This window comes from Elgaria multicarinata, chromosome 11, assembly GCF_023053635.1.
Source record: "Elgaria multicarinata webbii isolate HBS135686 ecotype San Diego chromosome 11, rElgMul1.1.pri, whole genome shotgun sequence".
In the NCBI taxonomy this organism is placed as follows: Eukaryota; Metazoa; Chordata; class Lepidosauria; order Squamata; family Anguidae; genus Elgaria; species Elgaria multicarinata.
In genome coordinates, this window is record NC_086181.1 from 27,867,452 (window position 1) to 27,893,962 (window position 26,511).

The window sequence follows — 26,511 nt, forward strand, 5'->3', positions numbered from 1 at the left end:
GAAGAAAAATTAAACAACTGCTTACATCTGGGTAAGCTTTAAAGATAAAGACATCAAAATTGGCACAGTAATAGATTTTAAGGAGAGCTTTAATCATACCAAATTTGAATCGGATTGGGCCATCCGTTGTTTTTTTATGATTTTTTTACATTTCCCCCCTTAAACCCACTTCCTGGTATGCCAAGGATCTTGCCACCCAGTAGCAACATCAGCAACAACGCCGACAGCTTAGCAGTGCAGGGATAATTTGAGGGAAACAGGTACGTGGGATGAAGCTAATTGCATGACAGCCACAGGGAGACCCTCCTCCACTTCTGCTAACCCTTTAAAGCAGATATCCTTGCAGAGAACCCAGGTGTCCTGCCAGACAGAATTTGACTTTGGCCCAACCATAGGCAAAGGTACTAAGAGCAGGGCCTTCGTTCAATGGCCTTTTGTTGTTTACAGCAAGGAACCCTGCCAGGCTGTTTACTGCTGGGACACAAACATTCATGAACAAGTAGTACTCTCAAGTGGGATCTGGGGGGATCTACACAGTGTCATGAAGGTGCTTGCATGCGCCTCCAGTGCGCCCCGAAACTCACTGTGTAGATCCTGGCCGGAAGCGGAGGAGGAGGAGGCGGCCCCGCATCACCCCTTGCGGGGATGAGGCGAAAAGTTCCCAGGGCTCCTGTCAGATGCGAGGAGGAACGGCTCCGAGTGAGTGACACCGTTGGTGCCTAGAGCGTCCTTGCCGCCACCACCGCCCACCTCCCCGCCGGCCTCCTGCTGCCGGCGAAAGAGCCACCTGCCTCCTTCCGCCGAGCTCTCTGACCCGGGTGGCTCTTTCGCGGCGGGGAGGTGGGCGGCGGCGGCAAGGACACTCTAGGCACCAACGGTGTCACTCACTCGGAGCCGTTCCTCCTCGCATCTGACAGGAGCCCTGGGAACTTTTTGCCCCGTCCCTGCGAGGGGCGATGCGGGGCCTCCTCCTCCTCCTCCTCCGCCTCTTCTGGCCAGGATCTACACAGTGAGTTTCGGGGCGCACTGGAGGCGCACGCAAGCGCCTTCACTACGCTGTGTAGATCCCCCCAGATCCCATCACTCATTCAGGTTTACAGCACAATCCTAAGAACAGCCCTGCTGGATCAGATCAAAGTCTAGCATCTAGTCAAGCATTCTGTTCACACAGTGGTCAACCAGCTGCCCACGGGAAACCCAGAAGCAGGACATTTATAGACATCCTAAAAATAATTATTCAGAAATATGTCCAATGATCTCCTACCGGACATATTCTCTTCCTGGCAAGTGGGTTTAGGACTGCAACCTTAATGTATGGCCTTGGGTTGCATCCAGACAAATGGCTCCTAACGCTACTAATTGAAAAGCATTCTGTCTTTTCCTCCTCAATGGATTTTTTTTTTCAGGTAAGGAAAAAAGGCAGAAATAGCGGTAAGAAAACATGGGAGGGTCACAAGTTAAAAGCAATATTTTACGCCCTCTAAAATTCTGTGAATGCAGCTGAATGACCAAGGCTTCATCCAGAAGCCCCTTTTGACAGGAATTCTTGCAAAACACATTTCCATCTGAGGTAAATGACATCATGACTTTTATGGGGAATTCACCCTTGCTTCATTCACGGAATTGTATGGGGTTTCCAGTGTTGGATCCTGGAATGGATCCTGGTTATGTTTTCCATTGATTTGTGAAAATCACGTGAAAATCACTCTATACGTGAAAATCACATATAGAGTGGAGTTTTGAAGTTAGTTTATTGTGAGTCTAAAGAAAACCTTGCAGACATTTTCACAAAACCACTAGGTCCCACCAAACATACCAAAGTTTGTGAAACGTTAGGTTTCAGGGAGGAAAAAGTGTAAATAACTGTACAATGTGTTATTGTTAATCAATGTGTAAACATAAGAAGGGGTGTTGGATCCTGGAATGGATCCTGGTTATGTTTTCCATTGATTTGTTAATTGCTGAGGATCTGGAGGAACAGAAGACTCAGCAGAAACTTAAAGGTCAACTCTACACCTGGACATTGAGTGTCATAATGGAATAATTGTCTAACTGATTGTCTTCAATTAAGGGTTGCAAGGAGTTGCATCATTGTACAGGTTGTCTATAAAAGTAAATGTATTTTCAAGTCATGTATAACTTCCATGTCCCTCATGTGAGCTGTATTGACTGACCGTTTGTAAGTATTTGTATCTGTACTGCCATAACTAAATTATATATTTATTTGCCAGTAAAAAGATTTGTTTTAACCTACATAAATCTCTGTCTTAATTCACGTCTTTGCTGACTTGGCTGAGAACCGCTGTAATCTCTGCTAGTCTCTGTAGGGCCCAGACAGAGACTTAACATAAAAGGTTATGTGCCAGAAACCCAGTCTGTGCAATAACTAAACAGCTTCTAAAGCCATAACTCAACATCCAGAAGATGTCATCTTCTCCTTACAACCCTCCTAAAATTGTCCCCCACAATTTTTTTATATATATATTGTTTTGGTAATGTGGAAAATAGCTGCACAATGTCTTCTGTTTGCTAGCCGGGATTGGTAGGCATTTCACATTAAAATGCCCTAGAAGCTGAGGCCGGCTCTAGGATAAACAGCATGGTGGATTTTTGTAAAGTTTTGCCCTGTTGCCAAATTGTGGGGATTGTGCGGAATTACAAAATTCAGCACTGTAAAGCAATTCCATCGATTTTTATTTAGAACCAATGACATAAAAATTTGGGTGACCATATGAAAAGGACGACAGGTCTCCTGTGTCTGCATAGAAAAGGGAATTTCAGCCAGTGTCATTCCTACGCATGCAGGATCTGGTGAAATTCCCTCTTCAACACAACAGTTAAAACTACAGGAGCCCTGTCCTCTTGACCAGATACAAAAGAGGGTAGGGCTCACCAGCCTTAACTGTTGTGATGGAGAGGGAATTTCACCAGGTGCTTCATGCATTTAAATTACACCTGCTGAAATTCCCTTTTCTACAGAATAGTTAAAGATACAGAAGCCCTTTCCTCCTATCTGTAAGGTCATCCTTGTTTCTACTTCAAACTGAGAATTACATTCTGCCCAGGTGAGACTGCAGCAAGTATCTCCAAAATCCAATGAGTGTAGTTCCATGGAGGTCCTCCCAATTGATATTGGGTTGGATCATAGATTGAGTCATAGTTAAAATAGTTCCATTAAAATCAAGGGAACTTAAATAAGTTGTGCCTGAATTAGTCATGGATTTCATTTGGTCTACTCTAAGTATGGCTAAGTCTGGATCCAACCCACAATGTACGTTTGAATGCTCCATTATTTAAGACTCGTTGTGATTGATTGAATGCTAAGTGAAAGCTATTAGATACTTTCCCATGAGTTTGTGCCTCCTTTTGACAGCCATGCTGTGTAACAACCATTCACAGGTGGATCACCTTATTGTCTCCTCTACAATCCGTGCCTCATGTCGCTGTCTTGGTGAATTTTGAGGGATAACTGAGTTTCAGCTCAGATGTTGGTTTGGAAGGGCAAAATTAGTTAGTTCATATTAAATGGGTCTTGAAGGGATTGCTATGTCATCCCTATGGCCTGGATATGGCAAAGATGCCAGACGTTTTCCAGTGTTCTGTTTGCATCAGAGGGAAATCAAAGCCAAGTAGGGCAGCACGAGAAATGACTCGCTGCACAAAGAAGTAGGGAGCAAGCAAGAGAAATATGTGAGCACAATGTGGGAAGCCAGGCCCCTGTCAGGCACAAATTACCCACAAAGGTGGCCTAAAATTATTTATAGTAAATTCTGCACCCCGTTCTTCCAGCCAGACCCATTTCTAATGCAGGTAGAGAAGAAAGGACTTTGGCTACACCTATATTACTGCTTTATAGTGGTATTGAAGTCCAGTAATAACTGTTGGGGTTCAATCTGCATTCCATATACCACTTTCATAGTGTTCTATCCTGGGGTTTTTATTCCACATTTGTAATGTTTTGATTCAAGGTGTAGATCTGGCCTTTGTGGAACAGCCTGTAGGGTTGAAACTAGTGGGGTGGGTTTCTACACACTCTCCCCTCATGATCTTCTGGTGCTTTAATTCCCTCCACTTCTAATTTAGATCTAATTAGGGTGAGTCCACATTAGCAGACAAGGATCTATGGCCTGTAGGTGTAGCTTGGGCAGCATTCCTCAACGTGGCACCCTCCAGATGTGATATATGGCAACCCCCCTAACCCCCAGCTAGCAACAGTTGGGGAAGGCTGGTTTGGACCTTAACTCAATTTCTGCTCTATTAAAAGTGATGATCTTTTTATTTCCACAAACTGTCTGTACTCAGGAAATTTGGTCCTTTGGGCTCTCACTGGACTTCTGCAGCTTACATTTCCAAGGAGATCTGTGCATTTCCCCTAAATTCCAAATAGTCATTTGCACAAACTGTTGCTAAAATTTGTGCAAATTGAACAACGTGAAACAAAATGAACAACCTGAAACGTGAGCAATGTCTATTCCCCCCCCCCTTACCCAAAACCCATGGAAACTCCACCAGATGGCCTGACTCACTGCAGACTGAGTCAGGTCAGCTGGTAGGAGATGGAACGGAGTCCAGGAGGCTGAGCTCCACTCCCCCAACCGTATTCCTCCTGTAGCCCTATGAACTTCAATGTGAGCATAAAATAAATATATCCTATATATGGAATGTTGAAATCCCTGAAATGAGCCTCGTGTGGCGCAGAGCAGAAAAGCAGCAGTTTCTGCAGCTGAAACTCTCCCCACGGCCTGAGTTCAATCCCAGCGGAAGCTGGTTTCAGGCAGCCGGCTCGGGTCAACTCAGCCTTCCATCCTCCCGAGGTTGGTAAAATGAGTACCCAGTTAGCTGGGGGAAAGGTAATAATGGCAACAGCAAACCACCCTGCTATAAGGCCTGCCAAGAAAACGTCAGCGAAAGCTGGCGTCCCTCCAAGAGTCAGTAATGACTCAATCCTTGCACGAGAGGTTCCTTTCCCTCCTTTCCTTCTGGAAATCCCTGAAGAAGGGCAAGGTACACATATGATACAAATTCACTGGTTCTTTCTCCCACCATCAAAATCCAAAGTTTGCGGTGTGTGTGTAATTTGCGAACTGATCCATTCATTCCACTGAAATTCATTTTCAAAGGAAAAGATTTATAAAAACAAATTTATTTTTTGTGAGGCCCATCCTCCATTATTATTATTATTATAGTGCAATCAATGCACATGGTGCTGAACATAGTAAAACAATAAAACAGCAACGCCCTGCCACATAGGCTTACATTCTGGGTAAAATCACAATAAAACAACAAGAAAGGGAAGGAAATGGGCCAAACAGGCACAGGGGACAATAAAATTAACAACATTATAAAACAGTATGATCAAACTAAAGTTCTAAAAGCTTTGGGGAAAAAGAAAAGTTTTAAGCTGAGAGTTAAAGACCTTAATTGAACTTGTGGTCTGCAAATGCTCTGGAAGAGAATTCCAGAGCAAAGAGCATGAACGGGGCAATAATATGTGACAAGAGAAGAAAGCTAGGAAGGAGCTAGACCAGTGGTTCCCAAACTTTTTCAGGTAACCGCCCCCTTGGTTCCACAAACTCATGCCCAGCGCCCCCCTACCCTACACTATAAAAATCGTTATTCAGAATAGCGGTTTTCAACGACCCACTAAGGAAGATAATAACAATAAAATTCAAAACAGTAACAATTAATTGAATACTTTATTCAAAATCCAATTGGTGTGCCCCGCCACGCTGGCTGCAAACAGAAGTGTTCACTCTCTTTTCCCTCCCTCCCTCGGCCAGCTTGGGGCGGGTGCTTCCCATTTAGAGGGGATTCTAGGAGTTGAAGGACTTTTTTCCTATCTAAACATGCACAAAGTGTCTTTAACTTATCATGTCACACTAGCATGAATACAGGAATCAAATAGGATTTACTTCTTCAGTGGAACACACTTACTTAGGAGTAAGCACCATTTTGTTATAGGAAAAGATAATGTATTTTAATTAAAATTTCAAAATAATTATCTGCCACCTGGTACAGAGTTTTCCTATGGAAAACCTGGCTGGGACTGAAGTAGAGGGGCACTAATTTTACTGTACTTATTGTCTTTAAATATGGTTAAATATACCACAGTTACCTTGCTATTCTATTTCTACAATTCATTTTCTCCTGTCTTTTCTTCACCCTCTCTTCGTCTTCAGGCTGAATCCTATGCACATTTACCTCAGAGTAAGTTCTATTGATCTCAGTGGGCTTACTTCTGAGTAGACATACTTAGGATTGCGCTGCAGCTCTGTTTTTATGGTGACACAAGATACACACATACCATGTTTACCAAAAGAACGCTTGAAAAAAGGGGGTTGGACACCATGAAATAAGCAAGGGCAGATAGGAACGGTTTCAGCAAGCATTCTGGAAAAAGGTGCTGCTGAATCTTCTTTAGCCAGGAAGGACCTGGGGAATTGCAATTCTCTCTCCCTCCCCCTTTTCTTTTCTCTCCCAATCCTGTTGTAGTCCAGATTTTTTGGGGGGTGGGAGCACACACACAGACACACAGCACCTCTCTCTCTCTCTCCAACCCCCCTCCCTCCAAGCCCCCCCTCTCTCTCCAACCCCCCCTCCCCCCAAGCCTCACAATAGCTGCCGGGCTGATAACGAAAGGAGGGCAGCAGCTCAGCGAGGAGATGGCCCCAACCTGCAACTCCTGATGGGGGAAGGGAGCCTGGTGATACCTTGCAGCAGCACAAGCAGTCCTGCTCCCCACCCAGCCGGCCTGCCGCTGTTCTTGGCAGCTGCCCTGCCGCCCGCCATCCTCCACGTGCTCCTTCCTCTCTGCCGCAGGGCTGCTGCCCCTGCCTTGTGCAGCAACTATCGCGAGAGGTCTGCCAGGGCAGCTTGTAGGAAGGAGCAGGTCTGGCTGAGGGAGGGAGTGAGTGAAAGAGCAGGCGGCGGCGGCTCCAGCAGGAAAGAAGCCCTGGGCCCTCCTAGGCAGGAGAAGAGTGGGCAGAGCAGCTGAATTAGCTGCTGTTTCCTGCTCTGCTGCCTCCTGTGGGCGCTTCCCCCACCCCCTACTTCTGGTGGGGCCGCTGTGGGCTTGAGATAGGAGGAGAGAGCAGCTGCGTGAGTGAGAAAGTCCTTCCTGAGCAGGAGCGGTGTGGGGAGAGCAGCTGAATTTGCCGCTCCTTCCTGCTCGGTCCCTGGGTTTTAGGACCTTCTGGAGAGATCACCTCGAGCGCCCCCCTGCCGCCCCTTTGCTTCTTAATGCCCCCCTATGCAATCCCACACACACACACCCCAAGGGGGCAGTACCACCCACTTTGGGAACCACTGAGCTAGACTGTGACAAACTCTGAAAGTCAACAGGAGAAGCTTATTTGGATTCTGTAGTGAATTGGAAGCCAATGAATGGATTTCAGGAAAGGAGTAACATGATCAAAGCAACAAGCCAAGAAGATGATCTTAGCAGCAGAATGATGAACAGAAACTAATGAACTAACGTGAAAAGAAGGAAGACCAGCCAGGAGAAGATTGCAATAGCCCTGACAAGAAATGACCAAAGCATGAACAAGAGTCTTGGCAGAAGAGACACATAAAAATGATCAGATCCTGGCGATATTATATAAGAACAACCGACAGGGCTTAGCTACTGCCTCAATATGAGGAGAAAAAGAAAGTGAGGAATTGAATATAAAACTGAAACTACAAGCTTCCTCAACCAGATAAAGTGTAACATTGTTAACAGTAATAGAGAATGAAAGATGGGGAGAAGGTTTGGGAGGAAAAACAGGCAATTCTGTCTTTGCCATATTAAGTTTAAAACAATGCTGCAGCATCCAAGCTGAGATATTCGAAAAACATGCCAAGGTGCGATCCTGAACATCAGGAGAAAGCTCTGGAGATGAAAGATATAATCGTGTACCATTGGCATACAACTGATATTGGAGGCCATGAGACTGAATATGATTACCCGAGAACAACATATATAAAGAAAACCATGACAGGCTGAGCCCTGAGGAACCTCAACTAAAAGGGCAAAGGAAGAAGACAAGCGGCCATTAACTGACACATTGAATGACCGACCCAACAGGTAAGAAGCAAACCAGTCATAGACAGAGTATTTATTTATTTATTACATTTTTATACCACCCAATAGCTGAAGCTCTCTGGGCGGTTCACAAAGCTCTCTGGGCGGTTCAAAGCTCTCTGGGCAGTAGCAAAATCCAAGGTCACAAAGGGCCCACAATATGCGCTCGGATGCTTGTGAACCCACGACTTGTTTCCCGTGGTGCAGGTGAAATCAACAGGTGCGTCTGGGTGAAAACGGTTTTGTAAGAGGCACGGTGGTGTGCTTATAGCTGAGTGCGGAAGTTCAGGCTGCTGTTCCCCAGTTCCCGAGCATAGATGTCGTCCAGCCGTTCACTTTGCGCCACCGTGAAGTGCTCCTTCCAGTTTCCTACGGTCCCTGCAGGGGGGGGAAACAACCCAGGAAGGAATGTCAGGGCCGGATTTGCAAATGACAAGAGAGAGACCCCACAATGATGTTTTAAATCAGGGGTGTTGAACCTTTTTCTCCCCGAGAGCTGAATTCCATTTCAGAGAAACTCTCAGGGGCCGCATTCCCTTGGTGGGCGGGGCCAAAGGTAAAAGGGGTGGGGCCCAAAATATCAACCATGCCGACATATTTTGCTTAATGCTCTTACTGCTAGTAATGAAGACTCAGGAGAAGCATTTCAACATTTTAGACTGGGAGGGGGGCGACTCCACAAAAAACAGGAGATGCCCAAACAATCATGGTTGGAGGGAAAGAAGAGGAGCGGAGGAAGGAGGAGTGGCCTTCTGCGGAACCCCAGAATATTGGACTGGGACTCAGTTTGGCCCTGGGGCCTCAAGTTCTGCACCCCTGTTTTAAGAAATGCTCTTAGCAAGCACCATCTTCAATGAAGGGCTTCCCTTTTCCTTCCAGCAGTGGAGGCTGGTAGCTCTGGTTGGAGCTGTGAATCTGTTCTGGTTTCAGCCAGAACTCTAAAGGAGCTATCCGAGGTGCTGAAACTATGTTGGTGATATGGCATTGTGGGAGGGTTTTCCCCAGACATTGCAATACTGCAGGTGATCTCCTGGGACACTCCTCCCACAATGCCTGGTTCTGAGAAAGGAACCCCCCCCTCAGAACCAGGAACTTGGGCCTGGCTGGCTCTTGGAAAGCTGCTCAAGCTTAATAAAAGTCCTCTTTGGAATCCTTCGCTCAGCTCATTTGTGAACTCTCCACCCACCTCACTAGTTGGGCAGCTCCACCCTCCCTCTGAGTTGCTAAGGAACATAACCATTGCTTACTAATTGTGAAGGTTCTGCCACAGCCATTCTCTGGTCTAGAAAGCTCCCAGGAAATTAGGAACTACATATCAATAGCAATCTAATGACATAACAGCAATCTAACTAAGGCTATGACCACGTGGGCCTAGAGTGACCATATGAAAAGGAGGACAAGGCTCCAGTATCTTTAACCATTGCATAGAAAAGGGAATTTCAGCAGATGTCACGCAGGACCTGGTGAAATTCCTTCTTCATCGCAACAGTTAAAGCTGCAGGAGCCTTGCCCTCTTTTGTATCTGTTCACTCTAGTATGGCTCCTGCAGTTTTAACTGTGGTGATGAAGACAAAATTTCACCAGATGCTGCATGCATACAAATGACACTTGCTGGAAGCCTCTGTTTTAATACAACTGTTAAAGATAGAGGAACCCTGTCCTCCTGTTCATATAGTCACCTTACACGTTGGGACTAGAACCTGGATCTCCCGAGTCCTAGGCTGTTGCTAGACAAGGTTTTAGCCCGGTGTAAGGCCCGGGCTCCCTGCTGTGCGTGCAGACGACGCACAGGGGATCCCGGGGTCAGGCTGGGCTAAACCCTCCCTTGACCCGGGATAACTGGATCCGCTTGTGGCCCGGTTTTTCCGCAGCCCCAGGCTCTAGCTAGTTCCGTGGCTTTTCCCGGCTGCTCGCTTACTCACGAGTAGCCGGGAGAAGCCGCGCACTGGTCACAGTGCTCCATAGGAGCGCTGTGCCCATCGGGCTGGGGGGGATGGAGGGGGCATCAGACATGGCGAGCGGGGAAGGTGGACATGGCGAGCGGGGGGGTGGACATGGAGAGTGAGGGCATTGGACATGGTGAGTGGGCGAGCGGGGTGAGCGAGCGGGCGAGCGAGCGGGCGAGCAGGGGGGTGAGCGGGGGGCATCAGACATTGTGGGGGGGAAATCAGGGGCAGGGGGGAGCAGAGAACCCTTTTTTAAAAAAACTACCTTTTCATTGGTGCACTCCTGCGCACATGGCCCCTTTAACATTTTTTTTAAAAATGGCTGACGCGACGGGGCTTTCCTTTCCCTGTCATGTCTGACGTGTAGCTAGGGGCGACGGCCCACGCTAGCTGCAGCGTGGCCTCGCCCCGACTCCCCACCGGATTATCAGGTAGGTCTAGCAAGGCCCACAGTCTAACACTCTAACCCCAACACCCCACTGGCCATCAGAAATAAGAAGGTGATGCTTTTCATGGGATAGTGATGAACCTTATCAGCTGCTAATATCTGTAGATCAAGTGTCTGTTAAAGGCACAGGAGTGGCAATCAATATGAAGCTGGCAGTCTTAGACATCCCCCCAGCTTCTGATACCCAAGTAAGAGTTGCTGGAGGACCTCTCAAAGCTGGAATCAACACTTCTGACTTCCTGCTCCCTCTGAACCCTACCTTTTCTCATGAATGGAGAAACGTCATGGTCTAAGAAGGCAGGAGACATGGTGGTGTAATTAACCATTGGATTTGCTTTCATGCTCTCGAACTGTGTGTGCTGCACTATCCGGTTAAGAAGTGGTTCCGGGAGCTCTATGCCCAGGAATTGGGCTACCTTTTGGATTTCCCGGGCTGGGTCCTAGGAAGGGACACACACAGAGAGAGAGAGAGAGAGAGATTGATTTTCTACACAAGGTACTAATTGTGTGCTCATCATTCCCTACTCAAATTTGTTTACAGGTTCTCTAGGCAATGATGTGACACTCCATTTTTGCTTCTGTTTGTAGGCACTGTAAACAAGTTTTTTTAGAGCAGGGGAAATGGGGCATTACTTCTGATAGTGAAAGAAAACAGTTCCCACTTGTGTATTTCCACTATACCACAGTGCCATCTAGTGGTTATGTGTCAAAAAGCAGGAAAGATACACTTTCCTTGTAGTGCTCAGATCTCAATTCTGCAATGAAACTGAAAGTAGATGCAGTGGCTTAACAGCTGTCTTTCTTGCCCTTTTGGATCGCTGCAGTCAGAAGCTCCTGTGTTGGGTCATTACTTGGAGCAGTTCTAGCAGCAGAGCTCTGTTGGGTGTTTCCAGACAGAGGGGGAGGTAGGGCCAGAGCCCAAGGTGGGCCCAAATGACCACTTAGAGAGCGACAGATGAAGGAAGCAGTGGCAACTAGGCCCAGCTTCAGCACCTGGTCTGTCATGGCCATCACAGGACTACTAGGGCTAACACTAGCCACCTCAGCACCCTTTTAGTTTTCTGCAATATTTTATAGTCGGGGTCAGCTGACTCGGCACAGTTCTGAAATGTTGATTTTAAATGTAGTAATGATGGTGTCCTGTTGTAAGTGAGTTTAACATGCAAAACTCCACATTCTCAGAGTACGAGGCAAAGAAAGACAGCGATTGCTTTGTAAAGTGGCCACGTAAGCTTTGCCAAAAAGAAAAAAGAAAAGCGTCATCCATCAAAAAAGAGGGCAAAAGGGGATGCAGATTGGTATACTATTTTAATGTGCTAGCATATATGGGTAGGTGCAAATTTAGAACTTATTAGTAGAATTCAAGTAGAAATACAATACATTTCATCCTAGTGGGAAAGACTGTGATCAGGCTCGTCTCAAGGGTAGGCATGGTTGGGGGCTGGCTGGGGGCCCACAACTCATCATGGGCCCACTGACCAGTTGCTCCTCAACATCACTATGGCCACCGCTTGTTCACCAGATTCTTGCTCTGGCCCAGACAATGGTGGTGGTCAGAAGGAGGAGGAGCAGAAGGACATAAGAAGAGCCCTGCTGGATCAGGCCAAGGGTCCATCTAGTCCAGCACTCTGTTCACACTGTGGCCAACCAGCTATCTAACAGGGTCCTACAAGCAGAACATGGTGCATCAGCACCCTCCTACCCATGTTCCCCAGCAAATGGTATACATAGGTTTACTGCCTCTCCTACTGGAGGTATCACATAGCCATCAGGACTAGTAGCCATCGATAGCCTTCTCCTCCTGGAATGTATCCACCCCCTTTTAAAGCCATCCAAATTGGTGGCCATCACCACATCTTGTGCTGGTGAGTTCCATAGTTTAACTATGCACTGTATGAAGAAGTCCTTCCTGTTATCTGTCCTGAATCCCCCACCAATCAGCTTCATGGGATGACCCCTTCGAGTTCTAGTATTATGGGAGAGGGAGAAAAATATCTCCCTATCTATATTCTCCACACCAGGTATAATTTTGTTCACCTCTATCATGTGTAACCATAAGTAAGGAATCTGAATGAGGCACTGGAACTTAGGCAAATATGGAAAGACCTTCGTTTTACAAAACTGTAGGGGAAATTGTTATCCCTCTCTTTGGCACACTTTCAGTATTGGCATACCATGCCGAGATGTGCTGGAACACAGGATAACACTTTTAAGATAAAGCCTTGCTAAGAAACATCTTGGTACTTGTTGACCATGCCTTGGAATGTGCTGACGCACTGACTCAAGAGCCACAGAATACAATACAGTATTGAAGACACTATGCTGTGATCACGTATTTCCTTAACCCTTATATGGTATATTCATGCTGAACACACACTAACCAACACCTCCTGTGCACCCCCTGTGCACGAGGTAATCATGCATTTAACATGCTGTACTTAACAACCAATCATAGCTTGTATACAAGAAATGTAACCACTTAATTCTTAATAAAAACCAAGACGGGGCCGCCTGTTTGGGATGCCTCCTCTTCATGCAGTTGGACTCCTTGCCAGTTATTCACTACATCTGGTGACCCCGACGTGATCGGATCCAGGAAACCCCCTGCTCATCGGCTGGAATAGCCTTGGTACCACTCAGCGTTACTACGCTCCCTTATCGTGAGTATGGGGGGGGGGGAATTGTCAGCTCCGCAGAAGCTTCATGCACAAGAGCTACATAAAATTTTAAAAGAGCAAGGTTGTACAACTGTATCCCTCAGTCATGTAAGTGACCTAGTAAATGAAATAGGGTTGCAATGCCCTTGGTATCCCGAGGCAGGGACACTTCAGCTCACAGATTGGATGAAAATAGGTACACACCTATACACTGAACCACGAGCTCCCATACAGCACTTGTTGCTGTGGCAGCGATGCAAAGATGCGCTGGAGAAGGTAGGAACCGAGGCATCCTCCAGCTCATTATCTTTTTTCGCTCCCATTTCTCAAACATCACTCCCATATCCCCAGTTAGTGCCTCCTGCATCAGCTCCACAGCTGAAAGGAGAAGAAGCAAATAGTGAAGTGTTGCCAAAACTTAGCAAAGTCCGTGAGGCTTTTGAAGAGGAAAAGAGGAAAGGAACATTAACCTCGGATGAGCTGTTTGAAGGTCTTAACAACTTTCCTTCAGCTTATCCTATAACCTCACATCAAAATGACCAAGGACAAGTAGTTGTCAATTGGACATCATTGCCTTATTCAGTACTTAGAGAATTGAATAAAGCTATTCAAGAGACAGGCATACGCTCTACTTATGCCCAAGGCATGGTGGAGAGTATTGGCAATGGATACACTATGCTTCCTCAGGATTGGAAAGATTTATTTCGCGTGATCCTAAGTCCAGCCCAATATGTAGTTTGGGACAGTGAATACAGAAAAGAGTCGCTCTATATAGCCCTTAGCTCTAATGGAGTGATAACAGCAGAGCAGTTGTATGGCAGTGGACAGTTTGCAGTGATAGAGGCTCAGGCGCAACTGCCTATGCCTACCTTTCAGGCCATTAACCGCTGCATCATAAAAGCATTTCAAAGGGTGCCAGTGTCTGGAAAACCCTCAAAATCCTTTACTATCACACGCCAAGGACCTAGTGAGCCTTACCATCAATTTATAGACAGGTTAAAGGAAGCCTTGCAGAGACAAATTGACAATGAAGAGCTATTAATTGGCTCAGACCTTACTGCAAGCTCACAACTGATGAACTTTCACCTTTGTTTGCCACCCTAAAACAAGGCAAACACCCAGCTGATAAAATTTCTTTAACCACAAATCAATTGCAAGTTTTGTCTTTAGTCAATGAACGTTTAAAAGAAATTTGGGTAGATCGCCAAGTGTTAGATCAACCTTGTCAAGTTCTTATACTTACAGGGTTAAGTCAACCATATGCAGTTATTACACAGACACGCATTGAAACCTGTGACACTCAGTTCAGGAGTAGATCTTGCAACACTAAGACCTGCAATCGTCACACACACATACTTGAATGGCTGTATCTCAGTCATAGCCCTAGCTGTACCATCTCTACAAAACCAATTATGTATGCCAATCTGATTATTAAAGCTCGAGAGCGTACAAGAGCACTTTTAGCCCAAGATCCAGAAACTCTGATAGTTCCCATGCCTCTTCAGATGCAGGAACGATCAGTGTCATTTTCTGAAGAATTGCAAGCTGCCCTAGCAGGCTTTGTAGGACAAGTTACATATCATATTCCTGCTGACCCTCGACTGCAATGTTTAAGTCAATTGTCTGTTAAAATCAAGCCTTTACAAAATGACTTCCCTATTAAGGAAGCCCTTACTGTTTACACTGATAGAAGCCCAAAGAGAGGAGTAGTGGCCTGGAAACAGGAAGATCAGTGGAGAACCATGTTCACACTGCCCCAGAAATCACCTCAAAGAGCTGAACTAGCTGCAGTTATTTTGGCCTTCCGCACATTTCCTCAAGCACTAAACCTAATAACAGACAGTTTATATGTTAACAATGTAGTACGTGGTCTTCCAAGAAGTTATGTAACCCCAGTCATAGATAAGAACCTTTTAGGTCTCTTTATAACCTTGCAGACTCTGTTGGCTCACCACACCAATGAATATTTTATTGCTCACATCCGTAGTCATCAACCCTTCCCCGGGGAGATCTCCACTGGTAATCAAGTGGCTGATCAATCCCTTCGAGCTCTAGCTGTGCAAAAACTAACTCCATGGGAAAGCCATGCGTTTCATCATCAAAATGCTAAAGCTTTAGCAAAACAGTTTCAGCTGCCATTAGATCAGGCACGCGCCATTATCCAATCATGCCCACAGTGCACAAGGGTACATTCAGCCCCTGATATAAGTGTCAATCCTCGTGGCACAGTTGCCAATGAGCTATGGCAAATGGATGTTACTCATTTTAGTCCTTTCACTCCATAGAAATACCTTCATGTGTCAGTTGACACTTACTCAAGATATATTTGGGTCACATGTCAAAAAGGAGAAAAAACAAAACATGTTATTAATCATTGCATTAGAAGTTTTTCAGTAATGAGAATACCTTCTGCCTTAAAAACAGATAATAGACCTGCTTATTGCAGTACTTCTTTTGCACAGTTCTGTGAAACCTGGCAGGTTACACATACTTTTGGCATTCCATATAATTCCACTGGTCAAGCTATTGTTGAACGCACCAACCGTACCTTGAAAGAGCATTTATACAAACAAAAACAAAAAGCAGGGATCCCCATTGGTTTGGGCTCCCGCCAGGAATGGCTAGCAAAAGTGTTGTTCACTATTAACCATTTGAATGTTCTCTTACCAACTAATACTACCCGATTACAACAACATTTCCAAATGCATACCCCTCTGCCGCAGCCGCTGGTCACGTACCGGCAGCTACCTAATCCTGTCTGGCACGGCCCTGTCCCCTTGATCACTTGGGGTCGGGGTTATGCTGCTGTACTTACTCCAACAGGACCAGTGTGGGTTCCAGCACGGTGTGTGAAACCCTGGAAAGAGCATGTCGTGGCATCAAGGACTGACCAACCCGATTCCAGAATTCTCCCTACAACTTCAAGAGGACCCCCTGAAAGCACGTGGCAGGGTGCCCGTCCAAAAACATAAACCAACATGGGGAGAGATAAAGGCGTTATCTTTCCAAGCTCAAAAATTATTGGAGCAACAGCACTTTGATCCAACTCCAGAGAATTTTCTAGTTGCTACATTTGCTTGCTTAAATGCTAATTCTTTGCTGACAATAATTCTGTTATTTAGCTGTATAACTTGTCCAGTTATAAGCACTCCACTACATGATAGAATGCAGTACAATGTATGGATAAAGTTAGCAAAAATAGTAAACACCACTGATTTCTGTCTTACTGATGCTCCAGATATGCATGGATTACTTAGTATATGTCTCATTCCCATATGCAAAGCTCCTAGTTCTCTTGGTAATGTTACTGGGTTGAGTAAATTTCTGAACTTTAGTAAGATTCATTATCATATCATGGCCCAATGGGGAATTGCTACATACCAGTTATCCCAAGATGCTATACAGTTATACACCCCATATGTTGTAAACCACAAGAATAACACATGTGCTAGAATAGTAAATTGCTCTATTCACCATCCACTAAAAGGTTGTTTGTCCCCAGGGCCTTCTTTATGGAATTGTTCAAAGATAGAAAATGTAACAAGTAACTATGGACACATTATATTGCCAATTAGATAGTTTTTCACATGTGGGTCTCGTACTTATAATTATGTACCAGCTAATATAACATTAGCACAATGTTGTCTTAGTCGCTTGACAGTGTTTCTACCACCCCGGCCTACTAAAAGCACTCGACAGAAAAGAGAGACTGAGACTATGAATGCAGTTTGTGATGGAAATGTTACTGTTTTGAGTCCAGCAGAATATATCTCCTTGGCTATGAGCCTTGTCGGGGTTCCTGGATTAGCTGTGGGAAATGCCAAACAACTTGGGCATCTGGCATGTTTACTAGCAAAGACAATTAACAGTACTTCCGTTGCTATTGGACTTTTGATTCAAGAACAACAAGATTTACGCCATGCTATACTGGACAATTGAGCTGCAATAGACTTTTTGTTGTTACAAAGACATCTTGGCTGCGAAGCTGTGGAAAATATGTGCTGTTTCAATCTCACAGACAATAGTAACCAAATTCAACACCAACTGGACTTACTTAAAAAATATGCACATGCAGTTAAACAAGATATTGCACCTGAGTGGTAGAAGTTTTTGTAGTCCTGGTTTCCAACAGGATGGTTCAAAACTATATTTCAATATGCTGTATTGATTGTATTTTTATTAATCACCTTCTGCTGTTTCATACAATGTATCCCAGGATTACTGTCATGGTGTGTTCCCTCTTGCCGTCCCAAGGCTTCAAAACCAAGCAAATGCCAAATTTATTATGCTTACAAGACTTTACAATTAAAAGAATAAATGGGGAGATGTAGGGGAAATTGTTATCCCTCTCTTTGGCACACTTTCAGTATTGGCATACCATGCTGAGATGTGCTGGAACACAGGATAACACTTTTAAGATAAAGCCTTGCTAAGAAACATCTTGGTACTTGCTGGCCATGCCTTGGAATGTGCTGACGCACTGACTCAAGAGCTACAGAATACAATACAGTATTGAAGACACTACGCTGTGATCACGTATTTCCTTAACCCTTATATGGTATATTCATGCTGAACACACACTAACCAACACCTCCTGTGCACCCCCTGTGCACGAGGTAATCATGCATTTAACATGCTGTACTTAACAACCAATCATAGCTTGTATACAAGAAATGTAACCACTTAATTCTTAATAAAAACCAAGACGGGGCCGCCTGTTTGGGATGCCTCCTCTTCATGCAGTTGGACTCCTTGCCAGTTATTCACTACACAAAACGTATGAATTTATTATTAACAACATAGCGATTAACACTCTGTGAGTCCCTAAGTTGTCTCAACTCCTAAATAGCTGTCCAACCATTCCTGCAGGGCCCAGGTAAATGTCTTGATGCTGCTCCTGAAACACTGTTCAACGTGGCAGGCTGCCCAATTCCCTGCTCCTTACAGACATTCTGTCCAACATCACCTTCTTTTTCTTATCTTTCCCAAATCCCTCCAATCCTTCCCTCCTTTCCATTTTTCCTCCCCCTCTTTTTCCTTCTTTCTTTTCCCTATTCCTCTCCCAATTGCCATTCCCTACTTTCCCCTCCTTCCGTTACCATGACAACCCATGCCACACATCTCTCTCCTTAGCCTCCTTTCCCCCAAACTAAATAGCCCCAGCTGTTGTAACCTTCCCTCATGCCAGCGCCTACTGGCTCACTGGTTCTCTGCCTGTTAGGCAAGGAAGTGGTAACAATGGTGAGAAAGAGCAAGAAGAGCTGGTTACCATGGCAGAGAAAACATAAACTCACTGAGGGCACATGTTTTCATAGAATCATAGAATAGTAGAGTTGGAAGGGGCCTATAAGGCCGTTGAGTCCAACTCCCCGCTCAGTTCAGGAATCCACCCTAAAGCATACTTGACAGTTGGTTGTCCAGCTGCCTCTTGAATGGCTCTAGTGTGGGAGAGCCTAGGTAATTGGTTCCATTGTTGTACTGCTCTAACAGTCAGGAAGTTTTTCCTGATGTCCAGCCAGAATCTAACTTCTTGTAACTTGAGCCCATTATTCTGTGTCCTGCACTCTGAGATGATCGAGAAGTGATCCTGGCCCTCCTCTGTGTGACAACCTTTCAGGTATTTGAAGAGTGCTGTCATGTCTCCCCTCAATCTTCTCTTCTCCAGGCTAAACATGCCCAGTTCTTTCAGTCTCTCTTCATAGGGCTTTGTTTCCAGACCCCTGATCATCCTGGTTGCCCTCCTCTGAACACGCTCTGGCTTGTCTGGAGGGTGATCAAAAAACATGGATCTGGCACAAACCATGACCAAGCAATTTGTGTGCCTGCCTGCCTCTTCGGTCTGCAGTCCAAACGCTAACTGTTCAAATATCCTTCTTCTCCCCATTCTTATGGTTCTTCATCTTTAAACAGGACTTGGACTGGACAGCCCAACAAATGTAAGACACCACCAAAGAAAGGGTTGTCAGAGGTCAGTGTGTTCAGCTGCCTATTACGTAAACGTTTGTCAAGTTATTGGTTATATTAGGCATACAGTTCCAAAAAGTAACTCAGTGTACTTACAATTTGTAGTCACAGGATGGATTCGTAAAGGGGGGGGGTGTTTGAATGCTTGAGTGCTGATTGGATAGTGGAGGGGGAGTGCTTGGATTGGCTGTGTGAGAGTGGGAGGAGCTGGAGAAATGTAGCTCTATATATAGTTTGAGGTGAGAGAAAGGCTCTGTGTGTTCTGAGAAGTGAAGGGTAGAAGTGAGGTAGAGAGAGTGAAGGAGTGATTAAGGAATGTGTACAGTATATAATTCTGTGAGGAGAACAGAGATATATGAGAGAAGTGGACAATTTTATGAAAATAAAGATAGTTGAGTATATAGACAGTAGTATCGTATAGTGGAACCTTATAAGAAAGAACTGACAGAAACCAATATGCTTAGAACCTTGTAGCCATACGCATTTCAGCTGAGGAATCAATAAGCTTATGTACACACACAATTACAATTACTTTCAAACAACTGGTGTGGTCTGTGGAGGAGTGACTGAGGAGAGAACAGTTAATGGGGGCAGTGGAATGGGAAACTGAGGGCTAGGTTGCTGGGCTGTGGAGCTGTGGGGCCTGAAGAAGAGGCAAGACAGGAACAGCAGCAGTAGGCCTAAACCCTCAAACACGTCATTAGCACAGGGGGCACTGAAGTGGTCCTGAGTGCTAGTGGCATGGATAGTCCTGTCAGGTAGCTTGTGGGTGTCTCAGGTGAAGCCAAGACATCACAGGTGGGCAGGATATCACAGACAGCACTTCAAATAGATGACTGTGCTCTGTAAAGCAGGACACATGGGCCTTTGCTAGACCTACCTGCAAATCCATGTGGGAGAAGGGGTGATCTCGCATTGTAACTAACCCGAGATCCCACCCTCGTCTTGACGTCAGGCGAGGCGACTCTAGTAGAGAGCCGTCGCGCCCACCATATTGTTTTGGTGTTTCAAGGGGCTGCAGCTCAGCTGCAGCGACAGAAAGTAAGTTTTTTTAAAAAAACTTTACCGATGCCCCCCGGCCCTGATCTCTCCCTCCCTGATCTCCCCACCCTGGCTCCGATCTCTCCCCCCAATCTCTCCTGTCCGCAGCTTCTCCCGGCTATTCGTGAGTAATTGTGGTAGCCGGGAAAAGTGGCGGAACGGGCTACACGCTTGGGGTCTCAGACTCGGCCCGAGACAGCGGGAAATACCAGGCCAAAAGTGGTGCCCGTTATCCCAGGCCAAGGGAGGGCTATACCTGCCTGAGCCCGGATCCCCTGTGCATCATCTGGGTGCACAGGGGCTAGCCCAGGGTTCACGCTGGGCTAAACTGTGGTCTAGCAAAGGCTATGGTCACCCTTTTGGATTTGTGCTACTGCACGCAACATGCTTTCTCCAGAACCACAAGTCACAGAGTACCTTGTATGGGAGGGACAACTGGTAGGAAGGAAGAAGCACAATAATAATAATTAGGGATACTGATCCCAAGGACAGTGGGAGCCAGTGCCGCTTGCAGCATTTGCAGGGCCAAAATATACGTGAGTCTAGCACATCCGCCACCGCCAACACATTACCATGATGTCAGCGTATATGGGATTGGATTGTGGTATATGTGTGGAAGGGGGGTTCCATGGTGCAAGTTTGTCCTGTCCTCTCCCCTGTGGGGGCTGCTGGCTCTGATGTCAAGGGGAGGGCTGTGAATCCACTCTGGGTTTCAGTCAGAACAAGTCCGAAGTTTAAAGAAGCTATCCAAGTTGCTGAACCGATTTTGGGGGTTGGGTTTATCCCCTTGGATAGCCCCTTAAGACTTCCGACTGGTTCCAACTGAAACCCCGAGCAGATCCACAGCCCCACTGACATGGGAGCCACCAACCTCTGCTGCTGCTGCCCCCTTAATGATGCTTGGGCCTGTATGTGCGTGAGAGAGAACTACTTGCCTCCTTCATGTCTTCATAAAAGAGGTACAGAATCGGGTGACGGTCCTTAGCTTCCCACCAATGCTGAACATGGTCAAACCAAGAGCCCCAGGCGACTGCAAAGAGAGACACGAGAAGTCTTGAGTGAATGGTGGATTCCTGGTTCACCTCACAGCTCCCTCCCTTAATACAGCCTTCCCCAAGTCGGTGCACTGCAGAAGCTTTGGACTTCAAGTCCCATCAGTCCCAGCCATGAGCAAGGCCAATGCTCATGAATGCTGGTAGTTGTCATCCAAAACATTTGAAACGTACCAGGTTAAGGAAGGCTCCCTTCATATGTAAGAGCAACCACGGTTTAATGTTTAGCTCTTCAAGTGGACACTGACGGTACAGGCTGCCAGTGAAGGAGAAGCCTTTTCTCCGAACCATTGGCTGAGGCAGAACAAACAAAATACAGGCCCTGTTGGGATTTCGTCACTTGATTTCCTTTTCATGCCTACACACAAACACACACACACACGTAACTTTCCAGGTTTGGAAGGAAAACAGTGTAGGATTTTCAAGCTCATAGAATTGTCTCCTTTCTCACAGGGTACTGCTAACTCCTTCCCCCTTGGTGTTGTGGTGAGAGATGTGAGGACCAGGAACGTTTGAGTTCACTCATGTTCCCTAAAGTACACTTAGAAGCTCTGTTTGACTCACTCCTGTTTTCACTTGCAGCCTGTTTCTCCATTCATTCAATGGGAAAAGTGCGCATTTCGAACTGGAAAAGTTTGCAATCTTTGGGAACACGCGGATAGTTTTTGGGGGGAAAATGTGCACTTGTTCATGTTCCAGGTTGCATTTGGGGCAACTTTGGATGATTTGCAAACTGATACAAAATTCGTGTATATCTCTAATTGCAGTAGGCTCCATTACTCCTCAAGACTGAGGACTACGCCCAAGGATCCTGACCCAGTCTCCGGAGCTGAGAAGGGGCATTGTTCTAGTGTGTCTTTCCTCTTACTTTTCATGTCTACCCTCCACTCACCCTTCCCAGCAATGAAATTCTCCAGGAACTCATCCCAGTTTCCTGGCTCCGGCATCAGCTTTCCCATGCAGTGGAAGTGGAAGTAGGAGACCGCATTGTCCTTGGCATTCCTGGCCACATAAATGATCTGTGGAAATACAGCATCAAGACAAGAGAACCCAGGTGTTCTAGCTCCAAGCTTTTCATGCTCCACCCTCCTACCATTCAAAATTCTCCTCCTCCCCCATTTTCTTTCTATTGCTTAATCTGTCTACAGTAAATGTGGGCAAATTTGGGAGGCCTGAGGGTTAGTTCTACCCCACAGGAGCCCTTCTGTGGGTCACACCTCACCCCTGCAGCACTAAAAAAAAAAAAGGAATGTGGAGCAGCTATGGAGTGCAAGAAATATATTTGAAAAGCTTGTTTTCAAGCTAATTTTGACCCTTTTGCTGCTCTGTAGCAGCTATGAAGCACTAAAAGGGTGAAAAAGACTTCAAAATGGCCACTCTGGGCGCCATTTTTGTTTTTACTAAACAACATTCTTTTTACAGTTTTGTGGGGTGGCATGGCGGCAGTTTGCAGGAAACACAGTGGGGGCAGCAAGGGACAAATGTGGTGCTCAAAACTGGTGACGGTACTCCAGATGAGGACCGGTTAATGCAGAATAAGCTAAAACTATTACTTCACTTCTCATGACTTGAAAACAGTGGTTCTATTAAGGCAGTCCAACTTTTCATTCACCTTCTTTGCTGCTGATTCTAGAGTGGTCAAGAGGGCAGGGCTCCGGCAGCTTTAACTGTTGTGATGAAAAGGGAATTTCACCAGGTGCTACATGCATATAAGTGACACCTGCTGAAATTCCCTTTTCCATATAACTGTTAAAGGTACAGGAGCCCTGGCCTCCTTTTCATATGGTCACCCTAGCTGATTCACACTGCAGACTCACTTTCAACTACCTGAGTTTGTAATCAACTATAATCCCAAAATCCTTCCCACAGATACTACCGTCAAGCCAGGAATCCCTCACCAATGCATTTTATTTCATTGCTTGGATGTATTATGTTGCATTTGTCAGTGCTGAATTTCATTTTGTTAGTTTCAACCTGGGCAAGATCTACACTACTGCATTATAATGGTTTATAACAGTATTGACAATAGATTTGGCCGATGACACATTCTTTATACTGTTTTCAAATTGCTTTTAACGTGATATATCCTTCTTGGTGTAGAACTGGCCCCAGCTTTTTGTTCTATCAATGTTGTTTTGTTTGGATTTTATCCTATCTCCTGAACTATACCTCGCAGTTTTGCATCATCCACAAATTTGATAAGGATTCCCTCCACTCCCTTCAACTGTCACTGACAACACAGTTGAAGAGTGCCAGGCTTAGTTAAGACAGAACGCCACCCAAAATCTCCCTCCAATATGATGAGGAATAATTGACAAACGCTTTTTGAGTATTTTCCCATCAGTTGTCAATCCACTTGACAGTACTATCATCTAGCTAGCATTTAACCAGTTTACTAAGCCATGTCCACAGCATTCCGGAGGAGATTCATCAACTTAACAGTCTTTTAGCATTTAAGAAAGCTATAAAGATTCTTCTGGCAGGCCTATCCAGTGGAATTTTAGTAGGCTTTTAGGATGTTTTTAGGATGTTTTAACAATGTATACTATGTTATAATCAGTATTTTATTAATTTTATACTTACTGCTATTTCCCGCCTCGATCAAAATGGAGAGGCGGGTAAGAAATAAATGTATTATTATTGTTGTTATTGTTATTGTTATTCCCACAATCTACTAAACTAGTAACCTGGATAAAAACAAAAAAAAGGGCAAGATTAGTGTGGCAGGATTGATGTACAACAGACCAGTGCTGTCTTCAACTAATCCCTGCATTGTTATAAGAAACGTATGACAATTTCATTTGCGCTTGCAAAACATGCAAACATGCCCTGTTTGAAGCCCTGACTGAGAGCGGAAGCACGTGTCCACTGAAAATATTTGCAAATTGCCAGACATGTGCTTGAGTTCAATTTGCACAACTTTCCCAATTCAATTTTTGCTAAATTTCCTAATTTACGTAAATTTCCCCTGCAGACTAAAACCCATGTTTTAATCTATGGAGAGAAATTGCACCAATGGTGTAAATTTGGGGAACTTCGCACAATTTTCATGTTCGATCATTGCTCAATTTGCACAATGTTCCTGTTCATGCAGAGTGAGTATCAACAGGAAATGCAAACAGGAACCAGGCACAAATAGTGAGACAACAATTGGAAAACCCTAGCGATCTTCAACCTCTCTCATTGGCCTTCTCTAATTGTTATCAAACTGCTAAAAAAATTGACTCATCCATTCAAATGATTTCATATATTTTGAAGCAAACCCACCACACAGAACACAAAGCAGAACCCACCACAAACAGCTAGCAAGACCGTCCCTTGGATCAAATTAAGCTCATCGTTGGCACATGTTCAGGGAATTCTTTCCTTTTCTAATGTTTTCACATGTTCCAAACTTCAGCCAGGAAATGGGAAGAGTCCCCAGATCAGAAGCTTGACTTGGATTAAGCCCTGTCCTCCCATCAAGCTGACTCCACTTGTCCTCACCTTGCAGTTCTGCTCCCAGAAGGAAGGGGGCAGGAGATGAACTGGGAGGTGAGATTTGAGGGTGCGCGGAGAGGGCATCGCCTCCGCCTCTTCGAAACCTGAAAAGCCAGAGAGGGAGCAATCATAGTGAAGTCAAGTAGGAGCCTGCGTAGTGAATCATCCATAATCTCCTTGAAGCAGTGCTACCTCCTCACCTGTACGTATGGGTTTTGGCGGGCACAATTCTATGAAGGGCATCCGTTCGTAGATGGGAGCCCGAGCACATTTCTGTAGGTCTCCTCCCTGCTGGAGCATGTCCACAATTTCCTGAATCCAGGTGGTCCCTGGTGAGAAGGTGAATTGGGAGAAAAGACATGGAAAGCGTACAATTCAACCAGTGGTGTGCATTCTCCCCAGATCCATAGGCCCTCCTCCATGGTACTCTCCCACACCTTTGCCTTCTCCCCCATTTCTCCCCAACCCCATTTACCTGCTTTGGGGTAAGTGCAAATGAGAAGATCATCCGGCCGGGCTTTAAAATTCCATATCGCATCCCACTGCTCCACTGTGTCCTTGATCAAAGTGACTCCCTCAACCTCTGCTGTCTTTAAGCGCTTGAGAAATTTGGGATCCAAACTTTCCATTACTGACTTGAAATCCATTATCTAGGGTGGGAGGAGCAGGGGGAAATCCTATTAATTATCCTATATTTAGGGTAAATGCCCCTAAATTGCCATTAGTGTGCCTGCTCTATTCCCTCTGGTGCTGCCTGCTGGCACTAGATTAAAAAACAACAACATACCCACTTACCAGTTTTTCACTCCTCTCTCAGACTGTCTAATGTCTGTTCTTTCCTCTGCTGGTCAGTCTCTCTCTCTCTCTCTCTCTCTCTCTCTCTCTCTCTCTCTCTCTCTCTCTCTCTCTCTCTCGTTTCCTGAGCTTAGTTCATGGCTTATGGGTGTGCTTGTGAAAGAGCAGGAGGCGTGTTTCTCTCTTGGCTGGCATTTCACCGCATGCTACAGCTGGGCATTCGGCCAGGACTTTCCCCTGAGTTTCACTGTATGTGATTCTTTATGGGTTGCTTATGTGCGAGGTTAAATGTGTGTGTCTTTGTGTGTGTGTGTGTGTGTGTGTGTACCGACATTGCATGACAGCCACGGGGAGACCCTCCTCCACTTCTGTTAACCCTTTAACGCAGATGCCCAAAACAATTCCCCAGTGAGATCAAATCCCATCTTTGCTTCAGGTTTACAGCACAAGCTTAAGAATAGCCCTGCTGGATCAGAACAAAGTCTAGCATTTAGTCAAGCATTCTGTTCACACAGTGGCCACGGGAAACCCAGGAGCAGGTTTATTAAGAAATATAAAACCACAAGTAATATTGAGATGAAGTTGGGAAATGTATTCTTTAGGGAAGGAAGAAAAAAATGGGCTGAAAGTATAGGTAATCCGCTCTTGAGGTTTCACTGGGAGATTTGGAGTAAATATAAAGGGAAGTTGCTTTCGAGCAGCTCCCCTTTATCATGGGTAATAATGCTAAAGAATTTCCCGAAGGAATTAAAGAGTAGATTAAGTAAAGTTTTAATAGAAAAAAATAAAATGAAATTAAGGGAATGGTTAAGAGAATGGTTAAGAGAAATGAATACAAGAGAGGATTTGGAAGAGGCTTTAAAAGATAAAAAAAACAACTTGGTTAAATTATTGGCAATTAGAACAGTGGACCAAAAAGTGGGTAAGAGAAAATGGAGATTGTAGAGAATTGACAAAGTTTGAGGAATTAATAGTTAAAAAAGGAAATGATAAGGGTAAAAGAACAGCGTCAAAAGGGTTAATGAGTGAAATATATAGAATATTGTTGGAGAAAGGGTTGATGGAT

General features: G+C 45.3%; 1 protein-coding gene across 1 annotated transcript; it reads right to left on the minus strand.

The window, feature by feature from the left end:
- Nucleotides 1–8,149: 8,149 nt before the first annotated feature.
- LOC134406035 (sulfotransferase 1C2-like) lies at nucleotides 8,150–25,538 on the minus strand. The gene is made up of 8 exons (XM_063137274.1): nucleotides 25,446–25,538; nucleotides 25,126–25,300; nucleotides 24,851–24,979; nucleotides 24,657–24,754; nucleotides 22,063–22,189; nucleotides 21,054–21,148; nucleotides 10,716–10,896; nucleotides 8,150–8,440 (listed from the first exon to the last, which is right to left on the minus strand). The coding sequence occupies exons 2-8, from the start codon at nucleotides 25,295–25,297 to the stop codon at nucleotides 8,328–8,330; spliced, it is 915 nt and encodes a 304-aa protein (XP_062993344.1). The 5' UTR covers nucleotides 25,298–25,300; nucleotides 25,446–25,538; the 3' UTR covers nucleotides 8,150–8,327.
- Nucleotides 25,539–26,511: the final 973 nt, after the last annotated feature.

Excerpts from the sequence above, each read along its gene's own strand:
- LOC134406035 (XM_063137274.1), bottom strand. The coding sequence starts at position 25,297 with ATGGATTTCAAGTCAGTAATGGAAAGTTTGGATCCCAAATTTCTCAAG. Across the intron at positions 24,980-25,125 it reads TTGCACTTACCCCAAAGCAG|GGACCACCTGGATTCAGGAA; the intron begins GTAAATGGGGTT and ends CCTTCTCACCAG. Across the intron at positions 10,897-21,053 it reads TTTATGAAGACATGAAGGAG|GACCCAGCCCGGGAAATCCA; the intron begins GCAAGTAGTTCT and ends GTCCCTTCCTAG.